Source organism: Vulpes vulpes, chromosome 6 (genome assembly GCF_048418805.1).
Source record: "Vulpes vulpes isolate BD-2025 chromosome 6, VulVul3, whole genome shotgun sequence".
Lineage (NCBI taxonomy): Eukaryota > Metazoa > Chordata > Mammalia > Carnivora > Canidae > Vulpes > Vulpes vulpes.
Window position 1 is genome coordinate 98,116,771 of NC_132785.1, and position 21,035 is coordinate 98,137,805.

Consider the following 21,035-nt stretch of genomic DNA (forward strand, 5'->3'; position numbering starts at 1 on the left):
GGGACAGGGCAGGTGGGGGGAGTGTTGTCTAGCTAGACCCTCCTAAGAGAAGGGTGTTGGGAAACACACCTACCATGGGGGTCCTCTGAGGCTTTTTCTAAAATTGAAAAGGCAAAGTCATGGGTAGCTCAATGTAAGAAAAATTCCCAAGGTCAACAGCACCTACTCCAAGATCTCATTAAGAGAGTCAACACGCATCTCCTTTGGCAAGATCTAGCTAGAGGTATAGCTTAAGTGTCTTTCCCTTACATCCATTTTACATCAGTAAGGCTCCCAAATTAGACTTTCACAGATTAAGACTTTCAGGAGTTGTTAAACATAAATTCAACTTTTAAAAAGATCATATCTAAAAGGGTAGCTCCAGAACTAGCTTCAGAGAGAACTTTTTAAAGCCTCCATTATTTCCTGATAGTCAACCTGAACATAATTCTCATCCCATAAAAATCTTCTTACCTACAGTCATGTAGCCCAAAGCTACAACCATATACCTGGCAGCTTTACTCCCAAAAAGGCCTAACTCAGTCATCACAATTTATATAAATATTAATAGGTAAGAAGTAATCACTTAGGAACTGGCTTAGAGATTGTTCCAAAGAAAATCCCCTCCCTGAGCATACCAAAGCAATTCTCAAATCCATACATAAGGCCTTCTGGGTATAACATTTATTTTAGGAAATTCTAAATATATTCATATATGGATTTGTTAATCTTTCAATCTTTGATCTTTCAATCTTTTCAATCTTTGAAAAATTTTGTATTTTATTTCTAGGAGAGTTAAGATCATATATCAATTGATCCTTGATACTACATACATAGGGAGCATCTAAGTCCCCAGTACTTTTTCTCTAGTAGAGCACAATTCCACCTACCATGTAACAGCCTATCTTGGGCAATATACACCTTCATAAGAACCAAAACAAATTTATTGGAAGGTTACCATATAATCTTGTAAATAAAATTCTCTCTTGACTAAAATCCTTGTTCTTTGAAAGTGGGATTTCATAAAACTTCTTTCTAAGTCAATTTTATTTTCTATCTTATAACATGAAAAGAAAACTCCAAGTATATGTAATATATCTAATAGTCTAATTAGATATATTTTATTGAACTTAAATGGTGATTCAGAAAAAAAGTATCATTGGCAGTGAAAAATACTGTGTAAGTGTAATCTAGTTGTACTAGGTTCATGGCTAACGACAAAATTAGTTTCCTTCATATAAGGAAAAAAAAAAGGTACAGATCGCATAAAGGCAAATTCCCCATATGACTGACTCCCCTCAACTATCCAATGAAACTACCATGGAGCTCACCAATGACCTTGTAATGCCAACCAAACCTCCTGATTCGCTATCCCATTTATCTTGCTGTTCTCCCTTCTTTCTTGACATTCTCTTATCATTTGCTGCAACAAACTCTTCTTCTGGAGTCATGCTTCCTTTTACCCCTCTCAGTTCTCTTCTTTACCATTCTGTGGCTTTCCTTCCTTAAGTGTCACCCTTCACCAGCTTCATTCTGACTTGACCCTGCACTACCATGCCTCACATCTCTAGAACCCCAAAATACACTTTTAACTGCCTAACCTAATACGCATCACCAACGGAATGATTTGCAGGCACCTCACACTTAACATGTTCAAAATAGAACTATTCTCTTCCCCCAGGAATGGTTGCTCCTTCTTTCCTATCTCAGAAAAGAATTTAGTCATTCACTCAGCTGACTTAGCCAGAAACCTAATGGCCCATTTGTACTCTTCTCTACCATATTTAACACATTTATCCACTCAACAACAACAACTTAAAAAATGGATTGAGGAATTTTACATGTAAACTATTTTTGAGTATTCCAAATAACTCTGCAATGTAGGGATCTCCATTTTACAGATGATAACTGATGTAAATTCTTAATAAGTGAATGTAGGTTTGTCTGACTCTAAACTCCATGGTCTTCTCATAAACTATGCTGTCCAGCTAGACTGTGGGAAGCTACAAATATGCCAAATCTGGCCTGCCACCTGTTTAAAGGTTTGCTGGAACATAGCCATGTACATTTATTTATGTCTTTGCCTGCTTTAACACTACAAGAGCAGAGATGAGTGGTTGCAACAGAGACTAATGGACCACAAAGCCTAAGATAGTTGTTATCTGTCCTTTAACACAAGAAACAATTTGCCAATTCTGAAATTATACCATCCTCTGTATTCCTACCATCTCAGGTTATGGCTTCCCGAATTATTGCAACAGCTTCCTACCTGGTTTCTCTATCCACAGCCTTTATTTCCTCTAATCCATCTTCCACACTGAAAAATAAAGTTCTTATTTATCCCACAACCTTTAGGATAAAAGGCAAATTCCTTATCAAGCTATGCAAGGCTTTTTTGACATTCTAGTTCCTTCCTTCCTCCCCATTCACATTCACTGTCCATTCAAGCCAAAGTGAAATGCGTGGAGTTCTATAAAAGGGCCAAGCCATTTTGCTACTGGTTTTTTTCACATATGTTCTCTTTATTTCAAAAAGTTTCTAAGTCCTACATGTTTTTGTGTTCTTTTTTTTTTAAGATTTTATTTATTTATTCATGAGAATACACAGAGAGAAGAGAGAGAGAGGCAGAGACACAGGCAGAGGGAGAAGCAGTTTCCATGCAGGGAGCCTGATGCGGGACTCGATCCCACGTCTCCAGGATCACGCCCTGGGCTGAGGCAGCGCTAAACCACTGAGCCACCCAGGATGCTGGTGTTTTTGTATTCTAACCTCAGGAGTCCCTTCCTCCTAGAAATCTTCCTGCACTGTTCAGGATAAGCTAGGTAAACTTCTTTCATTCATTCAACATACATTTAATGAGCTTATCAACTAGGTACAATGCTTTGTGACAAATATATAATGACAAATAGACCAAACAGACCCTGTTCTTACCAGCTGTAGAGTTCAGCCCAACTTCTTTATTCATGTGTTCAAAATCTTAAGCTAAGAGCTAAGATGGAGATGAAGATGGAGAAAGAATGGAGATGGTGAAGGAGTTGTAGATGGAAATGGGAATAGAGATTGGGATGGGAATGGAGCTGAGAATGGGGATGGAGATAGGGATGAGGAAGAGGATAGAGATGAGGATGGAGATGGGGCTGGAGATGAAGATGGGGATGAGGATGGAGATGGGGTGAGGACAGAGATGGGATGAGGATGGGGATGGAGATGGGGATGAGGATGGGGATGGAGATGAAGATGGGGTGGAGATGAGGATGGAGATGAGGATGGGATAGAGATCAGAACAGAGATGGGGATGGGGTGGAGATAGGGATGGGAGTAGGGATAGAGATAGGGATGGAAATGGGAATAGAGATGGAGATGAGGATGGGGATGGGGATGAGAACAAAGTTGGAGATGGGGTTGGCAGTGGGAATGTGGGTGGAGATGGGGATGAAGGGAATGGGAGAGAAAGAGATGATTCAGTGATTCTCTTGTCTGACACTCATCACACCACTAACTTACTGAGGATCAGAAAGTATCTAGTTTGTCTCCTTAATAACAATTCTACCAGAACATCTGGGACAATGCTGGATGAATAAAATAATTTTGAGTGATACAGAGACACAAGGTAGTTCCAGAGACCAAGTCCTTGCAAAGAGGTCAGGCTAGTTAACAGGCCACTGAGAAAATTTCCTATTTTCTGGGAAAACTCAATCTTTAGAGACTCTGAGAGGTTTTGTGAAAATGTGACTAGGCATAAAAAGAAACATGAGTATAAAAGAACATTCCTGCAAAAGATACAAGTTCTATTTTGAATAAGAAACAGGGAATAAAGTGCACATCACATAGTCTTTTTCTAACTACTGGACTATACATCTGAAACTACTGAACCATGAAAAAAGGTACTTATAACCCTGAACTTTGTGTTCCACAAAATGTTTTTCCTCATAGGATACTCAGCTCATTAAATAAACCCCCCCCCAAAAAAAGGAAATCTTTTTTACAAGCAGAGGTAAAGCAGACACAAAGAATTGACCCAGTTTCCAAAATAAACATTAAGCTTAAAAGTCTCTCCATCTGGCTGAATCTAAAACCAGAAATGAAAATCAGCATGTTCACACTCTACTTCCTACCTATACCACAACAGCAAGAACAAGAAAAAATTCAACATGTAACTTAATATTAAATCTTAGTTATCTAAAGTCTCATATTAAGACATAATTTTTTAATATTGGAAAAGGGCAACAGTTCACTTGTTTTTCAGCAGCATTTATTTAATATTTTTATTTTATTTACTTTTTTTCTTCCAAGTTTTTATTTAAATTCCAGTTAGTTAACAGTTCACTTTTAAACCTTCCAATATATCCATGTGGGCCAAACTCTTTCAGAGTCCCCACTGGCCTGGTATACAGACTTCTCCCTGGCCTCACTCTCACATCCTGAAGTAAAAAAAAAAAAAAAAAAATTGCTTAGTTTCTATTACAAAAACACTTTTCTTTCCAAAAGCACATTTTCTGTTCTCTACAATATTTCCTGACAATGTCCCCCCTTAACTCTTTACTGACTACATTCCATTCAAAATAAACTTTACACTCCATAAAATAAGGTATATAATATACATGAAAAGCCCTAAAATCTGTGACATCTCTTCCATTTCATTATTAATCACATTTCCAATAAACAGCCCAATTCTATGAAGAGTGGCATAACTGCACTAACAGAATCTTAGATATATAAAATGTTAGTACTGAAAGTGATATTAAGGTCATTTATACCAACTCCTGCATTGCACAGCTGAGAAAACTAAAACCCAAAGAGATTCAAAGACTCTCCAAAGTCACACAGGCCTCTGTCCTCAACTTATTTTCCCAATCTGAGTCTCTGTATTTTCTTTATTTCCTTTTCCTATAGAGAGAGATAAAAGCAATGACCATAATCTCAGCTTGGCTTTTTTCTGAACTCCACAGAGAATACTAAATTAGATCATCAACTAGAGAATATGATGCACTGCATCAGTCTCCTCTGCATGATGTTGAGTGACCAGTATGTAACTAAGTGCTCCCTGGTGGCTTAACCACCCACATGGAGATTTGAATTTCTCTTCATGCACATCTCACTGGCAGATGGTCCTGCTATACTTTTAAATGTGCTAAACCATTTGCCTACTGCATTATAAACCATATCAGTCAATTACACAAAGATCTTATACTGTTTGAGCTATCATCAATTACATCCTATTTGAAAATTACAGATTAGCATTATTATGACTACCTGTCTACCAATTTAAATCTCACCAGTTTTCATATTTATAGTTTTTAGGTTAGCTTTGTTTTTCTTTTAAAGATTAATTGCATGGAATCCCATCAGGACAGATTCTGATTGCCATATACCACATGAGTCAAGCTGCCTCAATCTAGCAACCAAGCAGATCTTTTGGTCTTTGGAAAGAACAAAAATAAAAAAAAAATGCTCTTAAATAAAATAAGTACCAAAATCTAATCGTGAAGTCCTTTGAAATATGCTGTCTACATGTATACTAACATATTTAACGGTGTATTAAAACAAAACTAAGCAAGCAAATAAAATAGAGAAAGGAAGAAAGAAAAAGAGAGAAATTTATGATTAGACAAATTATTTTTGGCAAAAAGTTATTCATAACATATTTTTATTTTATATTTCTTTTTTAAATTATAAGTAGAGATGCAAATGTACAGATTTTTTTATAATGGTTGGACTAAAGTAAAATACAATTTTTATGATCATTTAGTAATGAAGAAGAAACTAAGTAAGCAATTACTTCCTTGATAAATCTTTAGGATTCATAAAGATTCATTAAGACAAAAGGATAATCACATCAGAAAAAAATTCCATTCTCATATTGCTTTCTTTTACAATCATTACAAAAAATCATAAGTGCACTAAGATGCTTTCTGAAAAGAAGCAAAATTAGTCAGTCTGCTAATCTTTGGAAAACGGAAAATTATTAGGGGCTCAATAAGATTATATAAATGAAATAGATTAGAAAACATTTCATGAAGTCATCACAAAGTATTTGCTCTGCAAATAAGCAAAGAGATTACCCACATCTTGATCTCAAAAAAAAAAAGTATGCTATTTTCCACAACTGCTACAGAACTAAACTGCAAAAATATCTTTTCACAAATGTCCTTCAGTAGTGAATTTCCTGAACATCAGCAGAGTCATCAAGTTCACTCACGAATGAACAAATGCAAAGGAATGAAAGCTTACTAACCCGAGGTAGTATAATAGCTGCTACCTGAGCCATGGAGTTCTACTCAAGCCATGGAGCATGCCAAAACAGAGAAGAGACAAATTTGAGATAAAGAATGCATAGTGGAAGACATATGTTGAGAAGATCCAAATAACTTTTCCAGTTCTGCAATCTGAGCAAGAGGATTCTCCACCATGGGCAAATGATGGAACAAAGGATTTAAGTCTAATAAATCCCCAAGTGGCAGGTAAAAGAAATACATGGGATCCTGCTGACTTAGAAAGGATCAAGAGGGAACATAAGGTGACTGGGACTGAAGGGAGGCCACAGTCATAAGTTTTGTCTGAAGATTCGTCTGATACCAACAAGGAGAACTTTGAGACAATGTTCCTGGACAGAGTCCACATGAAATTCAGCATCAGGGGTGAAAGGACCTCGAGGTCAGTGAGGAAAGACCATTAAAGAAAGAAGAGGGCTCAGAAAGGACCTAGGAACTGGAAGTGCTGCCATTAAAATTTCTCAATTTTGCTAGAAGGCATGGGAATTTTAGATGACTTTCTCCAGAAAAAAGAGGCTATCATTTACAAGCAATGATTATTTTTCTCCACAGAATCTAGGCAGTTGGTTTCTCCACCAACCTTTTGATAAACATTTTTCTCAGTTACTGTGTGGTTATAAATGCTTCTCAAACACCACTCAGTTCTAGATTGACTAGAATGTTAGTAGAACTAAAAACAAGAAGCTTTCTGTTTTCTATCTCCTTCTTCCTTAACTCTCCTTCTCCATCACACATGAACACACAGACACAAACACACACACACACACACACACACACACACACACACACAGGTATAAAGACACACATGCTAAGTTGGTGGCTCCATCTATGGCTGATAACACATATTGGGTTCTGGGAACTGTAGTAGTTTGTTTTGTTTGTTTTATTTGGTGCTATTGTAGAGGGGAAAAGTGATACTAAGATTACAAACAGCTGCAATAGGCACATTTGGTTGATATTTTGAGCATGTATGTCCAATAAATTTTGGAATTGTAAAAAGTTACTGTCACACTTCATGAGTCTTGACAGTTTTCTATCAGCTTCTTGGGTTGTTGCAAAGGAAACAAGCCATTAAATTACTAAGGACCTAAGGACTAAAAAGAAAATTAAAAGGCATCTCCCTGGACCACTACTGGCAATAGAAACTGGACTTGAGGCATAAAAAGAACACCAAAGTCAACGGGTAAAAAAATGTCAGAAACTAGTAAATAAACAGAAAATTACTGCTCAGGTGTTACAAGAAAATAACACAAACCCAGAAAAGAAAAGGAGCAAGTTTGAGATCAGGCCTTCATCTTGAAATCAAGATAGGAACTAAATAAACATTTAAAAAAGAAGAAGAAAGACATTTAGATATAGGAATATAATTGGCCATACATGAAGTAGAGAAAGAATAGAACCAAAATGAACCAAATGAAATTTTGAAAACTCAACTGAATCTATGTGAAAATTTTCAGTGTAGGTAGATTCAAAAGGTAGACAGTTAAAAGTAATGGGGGAAAGGGTTGTTGGTGCTTTTACTAACTAGCCTCTTAGAATTTATAACATCAGGGGCTTAGAGACTTAGAGTTGCAGCAATACACCTATAGGAGCCACTACAATCTCAGAGGCAGACATAGGTGAACTCAAGGCTTTCACAAAGGAATCAGAGCCAAAACGAAGAGTGTGCATTTTCCTGGCATGTATCTTCATCAGAGACCTAACTGGAGTAGATTCAAGAACAGAATATTCTCATTATAACCATCAAGGACATCTTCAATTTCACTCATTCATACATTCAACAATTTGAGATTGAGTATGGCATTAAAAATATCCAGTTTAGAAGCTGGTATACAGAAGCAAAAATAGGCAGACAAAGGCACTACTTTCATGGAGCTTGCATTCTGTAAATATGTTCTCATGTCTTAATAGGTACAACAGAAGATTAAAGAGCAAGGAATAAGGGTGATTGGTTTTGGGTTGTTGTTGTTGTTTTTTTTAATAGAAGGTACCATTTGGGAGGAACTTCCAAAAAGGTGATGTGAGTGGAGACTTGCATGAATTCATGGCATAAATCAGAGGAGGGATGTTATTAGCAATGGGGAAGCAAGTGCAAAGACCCTGAGACAGGACTGAGCTTAATGTGTTCATAGACAGCTAGATGGTTAACATGGATGTAAAAGAATAAGCAAGGGAGGAATAGAAGAAGGTGAAATAGGCAAGGCAAACAAGAGCCAAACCATTAATACTTTGATAAAAGGGGTAGGGAATCTAGATTTTATGTGATGTGCGATGGAAAACATTGCAGGGCTTCAAGAAAAGGAATGGTGTGATCTTATTTACTTTAAAAGGGCTACTCTCACTTTCTCTGACTGACTTATTTCAATTAGCATAATATTCTTTAACTCCATCCATCACTTCTGGGTAGAGACTGTGGGGCAAGAGTGAAAACAGAAGGAATATCAGAGATTACAGTAAATGTCCAGACCAGTGATGACTTAGTCTTGAGTGGTAACCTATAGAAGTAGAGAGAATCAATCAAATGTATTTTGAAGGTAAAACCAACAAAGCTTGTTATGAACAGATGCAATAAATGAGAAAAACAGGTATCTAGGATGATTCTCAGGTTTGGGGCCTGAGAAACCAACTGAATAGTGGTATCCTTCAACTCTATGCAGATTTTATTTTCCTATTACTTTTGGTTTAAAAATCTCAAGAACAAAGAAGGAAAAATCTAACTATGCTAGTCTATCCACTCTGCAAAACAGTCTGGCAATTTCCTTTAAAAACTAAACATACATTTACTATGTGTCCCAACAATGTCATTCCTGGGTATTTAACCCAGAGAATTGAGAACTTATATCCGAACAAAAAACTGTACATAAATGCTTATGGCAGATTTCTTTGTAATAGCAAAAACTGGAAACAATCAAAATGGCTTTCAGTAGATGAACAGTTAAACAGTGATCTATCCAACCATGAAATACTACTCAGCAACAAACAGGAACAAACTATTGACACACTCAACAACTTAGATGGCTTACAAGGGGTTATGGTGAATGGAAAAGGCCAATTTCAAAAGGTTACATTTTGCATGACTCCACTTGCATAACATTCTCAAAATCACAACATTATATAGATGAAGAACAAAACAGTAGTTGCTGTGGCTTAGGGATGCTTTCGGGGAAGGGGCAGACATGACTATAAAGGAGTAACATGAGGAAAGGATGGTTTGGGTAGTGATGGAACAACTCTGTATCTTAAGTTCAGTGGTAGTTACAGGAATCTATATGTGATAAAACAATACAGAATTATATACACATATCGTATTAGTGCCAATGTTGATTATACAAGATGTAACTATTGGAGGAAACTAGGTAAAGTACACAAAAGCCTTCTCTATACTATCTTTGCAACTTCCAGTGAATTAATAATTGCTTCAAAATAAATTTTTTAATCTATGTTCAAGTACAAGGCAAAATGCATTATATAAATACTGAAAGTAGTATGGTAATAAATATCACATCTGACAAAATGTCATCTTCTGAATTTATAATGCAGCAATACATCTTACCACTTTAGGTGTGTAGGAAACAGTTTAATTAATCATCAGGATCTCTTTGTATGTAGGAACATATTTCCTCCTAAAAGCCCCTGAGGCAGACAGCACTTGGCATTCTCAGTCTACTACTTTATTTCTAAACAGCAAGTAGAACCTGTGCATTCTTGTTTCTGTACCTGCACAAAGGCATATAGAGAGACTGAAGCTAAACTGCCAACACTGGTGCTCCAATAGATATCAAAAACTCTAAACTCTGAAAATGTTAAAACTGCCTTACATTGACCCAAGATATTGACCTTTCATGGGCCACCCTACACTCCTGAACTCTTAACATCTTTCCCATCAGTGTCAAAATGTTAACCTCGGCAATGTGGAATCTCAGAAAGAATGGCTTAGACCACAAACCAATAACCATGACCCAAAGGCTTAACAAATGCTAATAACACTAATCATACCTCTACTGTAATGATCTTAAGCTTACTCTAAGGGTCAAAACTAGACTTGGATAAATCATCTAAGTCAACTTGAAGGCACAGATGATGGTGAAGTCTCCCTCAAAATCTTCTTTTAAGACAGCTTTTTTGATATGTATCTTCTTAATGTTCTGATCTTCTGACACAATCCATTTCCAGTTTGAGTGGAGAACACATGGTCTTTCACTCCTTTAGAGAACATTCTATTCTCAAGAACATCATCCATTTAGTACTCAGGTATGCCTGCTAAATCCTGAACATTTTTGTCATTGCCAAATGAGCCTGCATTTACTAATGCTTTCATTCTCTCAAAGGGGCATATATTCAACCTAGAGTGTACTGAAGACTAGATTTAAAACTTTTTTATGAGTCTTAATTATAAAAAAAAAACATAAAACTATCCTGAGATCAACGTTAGTCAAGAACTCAATTACTAACTAAAGTATTTTCTAAACTATGTATCTCCCATCATATCCTGTCTGGTTTTTTTGGAATTTAACATTGCCAATAAAACCAATGGGATGTGCCAGGTGCTGCCTTTCTAGATGCTGGTCTCCCTTGGAAAGAACTCTGCCAGATATGATGCTGTGAACAGAATTAAAGAGTTCCCATCCTGATTTTTGTATCACTCTATCCACACTGTTTTTCATGTGTTAATACATTCTAAAAAGTAAAATACATTGTTTTGCATTTTATTTTCTAAGGCTGAATAAAAATTAAACCAATGTAAAATAACAATGGATTAAAAGCCTTTCTGAGGACAAAGTAGTTTCATTTTAATCATGTTAGAGATTGGAGCCTGGAAAACTGCCAACAACAATAATTTTTTAATTAAAAAAGAAACACGGGATACTTACAGCCAACCATCATCATGGCCACTGAAAACATCTTCTCCACATCTGTAGTAGGAGCTATGTTTCCAAATCCTATGGTTGTAAGGCTTGTCATGGTAAAGTAGAGAGAGGACACGTACAGAGAATCCTTGCTGGGTCCTCCTTCCCATATCCCTGCACTGGTATTATATCGATATGGAGTCCCAATGCTCAAGGCCAGCTGGTAGAGCCAACTGTCTATTTGGATGGTGTTCGTCACTTCATCGATGACCTCATAGTCCCCAATGCTGTACCATATACAGGCCAGCCAGTGGGCAACTAGTCCAAACACACATACCAGGAGCACAAGGACTGCTGCTCCATATTCTAGATAATGGTCCAATTTCCTAGCAACACGGCCCAGTCGCAAGAGACGCACCACTTTTAAAGAACTGAAGAGACTGCTGATTCCCTAAAGAAAAGAAAAGAAATGACATGACACTTTCAGAAAAGAAAAGGCTGGGAAACAATTCAATGGTTTACCTTCATGAACTTAATTGACCATGTATACACCAAGAACTTACATTTTAAGTAAAAAAAAAAAAAAAAAAAAAGGGTAAAGAAACTTTTTTTTTAAAAAGCAGATTTTCCCACCAAGAAATAAGATATTTCTGAATAATTAAATAAGACAACTTTTCATTAGCTAAGGAAATTGCTCAAATGCAATATATACAGAGTATAGAAATAGGATGATGAAATCAGACCTTTTATCACTTCTTCCTATAAAACTTTTCCTCTACTTGAAACCTTTATTTTTATTTCTCACTTTATAATAACCATGAGCACCAAACTTCTGAGAAAGGAATCCCAATCTTACTGGCAAGCAAACAGGAAATACTTCTGTGCATATGAGGAGAATGAGCAAGTGCCATTGTTGCCTCCACTACCTCCAGTCACAGTCATGATAAGCACTAAATTTGTAGAGCTCTGAAAAAGTTAGGAGTTGAACGTAGAATGGGTACATAATCTACAAAATCCAAAATCCTATCATCCTCTAGCAATAGTCATAGAAAAGAATACCATAAGGGAGCAGCAGCAAGATAATTCATATTTTGCTGAGAAGCTTAAAATCCAAATACAGCACTATCCAATTGCAAATATAGCATACATTTTCTTCAATCACTCCAAATCCCATAGTTATTTTTTGGAGGGGGAAGCTTATAATAAGCCATGTGGGGAAAGAGGATAAATTCATTCCTGATACAGGAAAGAAAGATAGAGCTGTGATCAGGATGCCTCTCATCTATCACTCTCAAATCTCATGAAATTTATGACTCTATTATTGCTAATTCTTTCTCCCAGGGAAGAGACAAGGAGCCTAGTGTAACTCACTCTGAGCTTCCTTCTGACCAACACAGAGGAACTGGTTGGTATAGTGAAACAGATGTGACATTAGTAAGACTCTAATTTTGGCATCATAAGGTTCTTGATAGTTCAAGTAAAAGGGTTAAGAATGTATTTGGTTATGTTATACTCCATGTGGTAGCATATGGCTGAGATATTTCAAAATAAATATTTGAAAGAGAAGCAAGAACAAGAGACCTTGTGGAAATAAAAGAGTAGCAGGAGCATTTTGACAGTTTTCTGTCTCAAGCTCAATACCTCAGGCCTGGCTCTATTTCAGTTCCTACTCTCAAATGTTGTGGCATTAATGCAGCCTTAAAATAAACTCTCATTTTGCTTGAACACTTGAGGGGGGAAAACAAATATCAAACTTTAGGCGGCTAAAAAAAAAACTAGGAAAATTCAGAAGATGAATTGGCATAATTCAGTGACATAAGATGATGAAAGGAAAGAAGGTTCAAGAGAACTTGGAAGCTCTCAGAAATGGAACCAGGTAATCACAAGTAACAAAGACAAAAAATAAGCATTTATTAAGCACTTCTACAGCCCACCTCTGCATTAGGCCCTCGGGGCATTAAAATAAACATGCCTTGCTTTTGTTCTAAAGAAACCCATAGTCCAATGCATGACAAACTCAGGACTAAATTAAAAAATAAAACCAGTGTTGCTACAGATGTTGTTCTCTACTTAGCTTAAAATGCTAAAAGAACTATGATACTTCTGATAAAATACTGCACAGAAAGGGTGCCTGGGTGGCTTAGTTGGTTCAGTATCCAAATCTTGACTTTGGCTCAGGTCATGATCCCAGGGTTGATGGAGCCCCAAGTCGAGCCTATGATGAGCTCTGTGTTGGGCTCCATGCTGGGTGTGAAGCCTACTTAAGATTCTCTCCCTCTCTCTAAAAAACAAACAAACAAAAAAAACTGCACAAAGAAGTTATTTCTACCTGATTTTTCTCTAAAAACAGAAAAGAAAAACAAAAAGAAAAAACAGAGAGGAAATCTTTATCCTCATTGAAACTAAAAAACAGTTACCACTCTCAGCTAGAATGCTAAGAATCAGGACCTCCTAGAATTAGGTCCCAATGCTGGGAGGACATGCTCCCCTGATCTCTGACAGGCAGAACTCTCCAAGAGGAGGTGGTCCACCCTGCAGGGTCCCTGCGTAGGACCCCACTTATTCAAAGAGCATCATTTTCTATGGCCATGTCCAACACTACTGAAGGATTAAAAAATATTTTGTAAGCATTATAAACTCTGCCACGGGTTCTGTGATACCACTTTCTCCTGAGTTTTACCAACTGCCCAACTGATATCTCTTTCAAAATCGTTTTCTAGGACTACCTCTCTCCATGCTTCTATGATGTGTTAGGATTCTTATCATGATTATCCTCAACACTCTTCGGTTGACCTACTGCATGTGCATGATTCAACTGACTCCTATATATGGAAATCACCAGTCTCCTTAGCACAAAACTGTCTCTTAACTTGCTGACACAGTAGCCAAATACTCACTATACATTTCAATTTAAATGTCTCACAGGTGTTCAAAATGTAATTGGTCCCAAAGGGAATCCCTTGCTCTGCCTGAATGAGTTCTCCACCTCCTACTCTTTTGAGTGGCATCATTACCTGCTCCATCCCTCAGACAGCTGGTTATCAACTGTTATCAAAGGATGAGTAAGTGCTTAAAATATACCTACTTAATAAATATCTCAAAAATTTCCCTTCTTTCCTATTTCCAAGGCCTTGTCTTGGTCATGGCTTCATGTTTTTACTTACTTGTGTGACAAGAAGAGCCTCCCCCCGCCCCATCTGCCACCCTAGCTCTGTTCCTACTCCCTTTAATTCACAGATCACACTACACAGCCTACCAATCTGGGTATATTTAAATCATATCTATTTATTCATGTCCCTCTCCAATCTTTACTTCTACCTCATACCTATAGGATTGAGTATTAACTTCCTACTATGACATCCAAAACCCTTCAGAACCAATATCTGCCTATCTGGTCAGCATCTCTGCAACCAGTTCTTCTTCCTGCCTTGTTCCAGCTATACTCAATTACCTGTAGTTCCCAGATACCTATACGTTTTATGTCACATCACTAGTTGCTCAGGTCATGATCTCAGGGTTGTGAAATGGAGCCCCAGGACAGGCTCCACACTCATCAGGGAATCTGCTTGGGATTTTCCCTCCCTCTGTCCCTCTGTCCTGCCTTCAACTTGTGTGTGTGCATGCACTCTCTGAATGAATGAATTAATGAATAAATAAATAAATAAATCTTTTTTAAAAATAAAATTTTAAAAAAAGACATAGCCCAGAAATGAGTAATTTGACTAAGCTCACATAGCTAGTGAGAGGGGCTGAGATTCAAATACAAGCAGTCTGGTTCCATCTAGACTTCCTGCTTCTAACCACCTCACTATCTGACCTCATTCTGAAACTCTATATTATACCTAGAGCATCATCTGTAATTTAAGTAGATTAGTACCTGCAATACTAGCTTATATATGGCCATTCTCTATACGACTGAATAAAAGAAATTAAATACCTTGCCACACTCTTCTCCCCACCGAGGCATAGCCATGGCCCACTGCATGGGTATGTGGTGGCCCCAAAACTCTGTAGAGTCTGTACTCTCTAATACAGACCCAACTCACTGGATTCCCACAACAGCAGAATTCCTATCTCCATTGTTCATATGAGGACATTGAAGCTTAGACATAGTAAATGACTTGTCCAAAGTCACAGAGCTAGAAAAGAATGGAAGCATCACTCAGACCTAATCCCTCAGATTCTTAGCACATTTCCCACAACAACCAACTGCTGGGGAGTCTTCCTGTCCTTACCCCAACAATCCTTGCAATATTCATCTTTCTAACACACAGTACCCTCTAGGGACTCAACCCAGACATTACATTAACCACAAACTCCAGTGCAGACCTTCAGGAGGTGCCCAGGCCCGCCTCCATCTGAACTGCCAGGTCATTTCCCACCATGCCTTTGCAAAGCCATAGTGCTAGGGCCAAACCAAACTCCTGTTTCCTCCAAAACACAACCCCAAAGTTTCACCTTTGAATCTGTCCAGGGTATTCCCTTCAACTACTTATAAAATCAGAAACTGTTATTCAAAATGAATAATATGCAAGTAGGCAAGTTTGCTTTATTTGGAAAGTTGCTTTAACTTTCTTTTTCTCCATTATCTTGTATCAAAGAGAATTTAATGCAATCATTATAACCAAAACTCAAAGTGAAAGGACTTGCTTTTAAAATGTCATGAAATAATAACTAATCTTCAATAAAGCAAGAAGGAATATCCAATAGAAAAAAAGACTCAAAAAATGAGATGAAATACTTAAAACTTGAAATATTATAAATTTCCATCTCCAGTAGGATGGATAAATACATAATCACACATTCACTCAATGGAATGCTATCCAAAAATAAACATGAACAAAGTATCTATATACAACAAGAATGAATCTAAAAAGCATCATATTGAGCAAAAAGACCAGATACAGGAGATGATATACCTTATGATTTCCTGTATAGAAAGTGTAAAAAACAGGTGGAACTCCTCTGTGGAATTAGAAGTCAATATAGCAGATCCTTATGCTAGGGGACGGATAGTGACTATGATGAGCATGAGGAGAATCATGGGGTTCTGGCAACATTCTGTTTCTTAATATGACTTATAATTACTAAGTATGCTCACTTTTTGAAAATTCTTTGAGCTCCACACTTAAAATTTTAATTTTCTTTAAGTATGTCATATTTAAACATAAAAAGAGTTATGGAAAATCCAGCAGCCACTGCTCTGTTAACACTTCACCATAGTACATAATTCAAATTAATTATTAATTTTTTTCCAGTATTCAATCACTTATATAATAAACCACAAATAAAATCTTCTCTGGAAGATACATTGCTCTTCTTTGAGACGTCAGGGAAAAGGGACTGGAAGTTGGGGTAGGAGGCTTTATTCTTTTGGCAGATCCTCTCAGTCATTATAGATATCGCTGCACTGTTAATAAAAAATATATGCTTCTCTGTAAAGCATTAAAAAAAAAACCCAAGGATGAGATGGCTGAGGTCTCAGCTCAAGTATCTCCAAATACACTGTTGTGCATCCCCTGACCTTTCCGTGTGTTATTTCTTGGTTGTTTTCCGGATCAATGCCATTCTCTGTTTGTGGGCCTCTGTGGTGCAAGCCTTTTTGTAGGGTCAGATTTCTTCAGAGCCAAATCCTGGGATCCACATGTTCCACTGGCGTTCTAGATGCAGCTGGACATCTTTCACCTCCAGGGTGCTGGACTTGCGATGCCGAGCAAGCTGGCAGGCTGCTGTCACCACACTCTCAATAAAATCATCAGCAATCTGCAGCAGCATCTCCTCCACATCTTCATCCAATTGCTCATTAGGATCCACTTCTCTTACTAAGTCTTGTAATTTCTTCTTGGTCAATACCTGATTGTTTTCAGGGCTGAGACGGCCTCCTGTCCCAGGAGTGCCTGGTATCTTTACCACTGTAGTGCTATTGGCCATGGAGCCTTGTGGAGGGGTGCCGGCTGTTTCTGGTTTTATGGATGAGAAATTGGAGAGGTTGATTAGGGCTGAGGGGCCAAACTGGTTCATAATCTGCCGAGCTTTGGACTTCAGCTCATAGAGCTTATCGAGATCCTGTTTCTTTTTGGAGCTGTGAGGACCAAGGCCAATCAAAGGCAGCAGCGTCTATCTCCCCATGATATGCGGAGACTGCCCCAGTGAAGCGTTCGTCTCAGCAGCCGGTCTGACTGCTCGGGCCAAATTAATTATTAATTATCTCTTCTGCATCATGTGATTTTTTTGAGGAAGGGGAGTCATATTCAATATTGTATTAAAACAAGAGACTTTCCTAACTGGGGTTCCTGGGTGACTCAGGGTTGAGCATCTGCCTTTGGCTCAGGTTGTGATCCCAGGATCCCAGGATTGAGTCCCGCATCGGGCTCCCCACAGGGAGCCTGCTTCTCCCTCTGCCTATGTCTCTTCCTCTCTCTCACTCTGTGTCTCTTGTGAATAAATAAATAAAATCTAAAAAAAAAAAGATAGAGAGAGAGAGAGAGAGAGAGACTTTCCTTATTTATGACTCACTCTCTGACCTTTAGAGTGACCAGAGCCACAAATTGTATTTAATTCCTTGTTTAAATTTTAATTTCCAAAACTAATTAATTAATTAATTAATTTGAATTTCACTCATAGAGTAATACTGGACACTTCTGAAGGCCAATCCTCAAAAAATGCTCTCCTTCTATATTATCACCTTTTTGAAAACAAATTCTTGAGTTTGTACTTTCTGCCTGTTCTATCTGCTCATTTATTTTCTGCTTCATTTCACTACACACTTTCCAGTCCTTCTGTGCCTTCCTCTTAAGTCCAGCAGTTTTCTGCCTCTACCCCAACCTCTGAGCTCTTAACACACAATCCCTGGGGTTCCACAGGTAGAAGAGAATACCAAACACATGAAACAGAGAGAACACAGCAAGGCTAATGGAGAACCTTCAGCCATCAGTCTTCCGCCTTTCCAACTAATTTCCTTACTTGACAAGCCCCTCGGGCCACAGGAGTGCAACAAACAATATCCAGAAGGCATCTCTGAGTTATTAGCTCCTCAATACTTTTATAGATCCTTACATTAAAGAGATGTGGATGTAATTAGCATAAAAATAATGTATTTCAATGATAAAGCCATTTAAAATACAGATCAATCCCTTCACTGAATCATCACTAATGATAGTAGGCAAATGGCTCAGCTAATATTTTTTTCTACTTTCTTCCCTTTTTGCTTTATAAAAGGGATGAAAAGGGATGATCCAAGAACTTTCTTATCCAAGGATATGTGACAAATAAGTGGGAGTGATAGAGCAGAAATACAGATTTATAATACCCAGTGCATGGTGTTTCACCTACATCTTGCATTCCCACACACAGGATGTTGTGATAGATTGTTTGCAAGGAAAGAAAAAGAGTTGTGATTATTTTCCTTCCTGTACCCACACCCCTTGGGTGACTTTGCAACTTCTACCTTCAAGAGATAAGATCTATTTCCCCAACCCTTGAGTCTGAGCTGGCCTTAGGACTTGCTTTGGCCAACAGCATGTGGCATAAATGACATCATGCCAGTTCTAAGCCTAGACCTCAAGAGGCACAGCACCTTCACTTAATATGTGAAGAATACCTACTACAAGGATTTTGAATGATGAGAGACCACAGAAGCAGCCCTCTGAGTTATCCATTTGACCCATCCCAGATCTGTCAGCTACCAAGCAACTCAGCAATCTACCACAAACATATACGGGTAGACTCAGCTAAGTTAAACCTAGCCCAGGTTAGCAGAACCACCTAATGGAGTCAAAGACTTGTGAGTTAAATGGTAATGTTCTTACTATTCACAAAGTTCTGGAGTAGTTTGTTATGCAGAGAAGAAAGCTAACTGATACAAATGTGGGAGAAATACATATATATGTTTATATACATAGAATTACATACTTGGTATGACTTAACACTGAGACAATATATATATCTATTAGATACAAAGGACCCATTTTAATAAGATTATCCAATATAGGTAAAATATGGGTATGTAAAATAAAATTTAATATATAAATGTTAGATATTATTTATCTTTTATACTGGGAAATGTGTCACTATTTTGCTTTGATTAGATTCCTGCCAATGACTATTCCATGAAAATAGAGAATATTATTTCACATATTCCCTAAATATTTTTCAAATCCAACCTCACCTAAAATTTTTCCATCCCCTAGGTAAATTTATTATCCATGTATATGAGGCTTCCAATACCTTGGCATCACTGTTTCTTCCCCAACTCCTCTCCAATAACCTTTCCACTTTTCCACAGACACTCACTCCCATGGTCATAATCCGAAATTTGTCACATCCTAAAAGTTTTTCCAGCTCTTAAGTCTTAAAATCAACCACCCTGCTATCTGACCATTTCCTCTTCTCTGTTAAGCTAACTGGTCCAATCACAACTGCAATAGTAGTTCAACCTTATTAAAACTCCAGTCCACCAACAGATCTAGTTTTTCTCAATCTGTCAACTATCTCCATTCTCCATTCTCTTCTTTAAGTGGCCCCATAATGGCAGTAACAGCATACACCTTGAATTCCTTAACATTTCTGTCTCTTCATTATAACCTCTATCAAAATAAAATCCTAGCTCAATTATCAGTTTTCTTCATGCCTGTATTAACTATCAAGGAGGTCATAATCTTGAACATATAATAGGAAAGATTGACTCCACTATAAACTCATTATCATTAATCTTAAAGCATCTCTCAACTATCTAGTAACTTTACTGCTTTTCTTATGAATTCATGCACTATTTTCCAAACTTTCTCTACTCTGCTCAAAATCCCAACCATTCCCCTCTTCAACTATATTTTTCCCATAGATATTTAAACATTTTATGTGTATCTCATTGAAAAATAAATAAATAAATAAATAAATAAATAAATAAATAAATAAAGTTTGAGAGAAACTTGCAAGAAACTCCACCCTTCCATTTCAGACTATGTCTCTGGGCCTCTTTTAATATCTAAGCAAATGTCAGTATTAGATTGAGCAAACCAAAAACTGAGAAGTATTCTTCAGCACCCACTCTATCAGCACCCACTCTATCTTAAAAGCTTATCAATTTTAGCTCCTAAATATCTCTCAGATTTATCCATTTCTTTCCATCTCCACTGTCACCATCTAAGACCACGCTCCTAAGCATCTGTCTCCTGGATCTATAGATGTATAAGTTGTGAGTCATTTACTTGATCCCAATCTTCTCTGAACACTATATGAGTTACCTTTCAAAATCATTTCCAGTTTAAAATTGTAGGATGGCTTCCCATTGTTCTAAAATCTGTTTTGGTTCACACAGACCTGCATAATGTGGCCCTTGCCAACCACTCTAACCTCATCCTTCAACACTCTTAAGCTCACTCTTCATCCAACTTTCCGTTTTTGGGTATGTCATGCTTCCTCAAACACAGGGCCTATGCACTTGTTAATCTTTCATGCCTTCTACCTTAGCTTAGCTAGCTCCACTCATACTTCAGATCTCAGCTCAATCATTGCTTCTTCAGGGAAACTTTCCTCTCTAGTCTAGGTCAGTTTATTTTGTTATATAGTCTCAAAGGATCATGTACATTCTCTTCATGACATTTGTCTGTTTGTGATTGTGTATGTTTTGTCCATCCTTTTATTCCTAGCATGTTCTTTAGCACTCCCTTGCATGTAGTAAGTACCAAATATTTATTGAAAGGATGAATACATTATTTAAAGAATAAACTACCCAATATATAAATCTTTCATAATAATTTCTGACTCCTCTACCATTGATATTGGAATTAATAATTAATAGTTATATCATCTTCACAGATAGCACCATCAGGCAACTAGATAAAAACCACAAAACAATAAGTTCCATTTCCTAAGCATTGGTTTTTTTATTCTAAATAGTCTGTGTACATGAATGACTACAAAGTGCATTTCCATTTTC

At 37.3% G+C, this 21,035-nt stretch overlaps 1 protein-coding gene and 1 pseudogene across 1 annotated transcript in view; both read right to left on the minus strand.

The window, feature by feature from the left end:
- Positions 1-21,035, minus strand: part of KCNH5 (potassium voltage-gated channel subfamily H member 5) — a 264,845-nt gene that overhangs the window by 172,706 nt on the left and 71,104 nt on the right. The window contains exon 7 of the mRNA XM_026000547.2: positions 11,123-11,549. Coding sequence (XP_025856332.1) covers positions 11,123-11,549 — 427 coding nt within the window. The remainder of the gene's footprint in view (positions 1-11,122; positions 11,550-21,035) is intronic.
- Positions 16,357-17,282, minus strand: LOC112921354 (transcription initiation factor TFIID subunit 12 pseudogene; annotated as a pseudogene).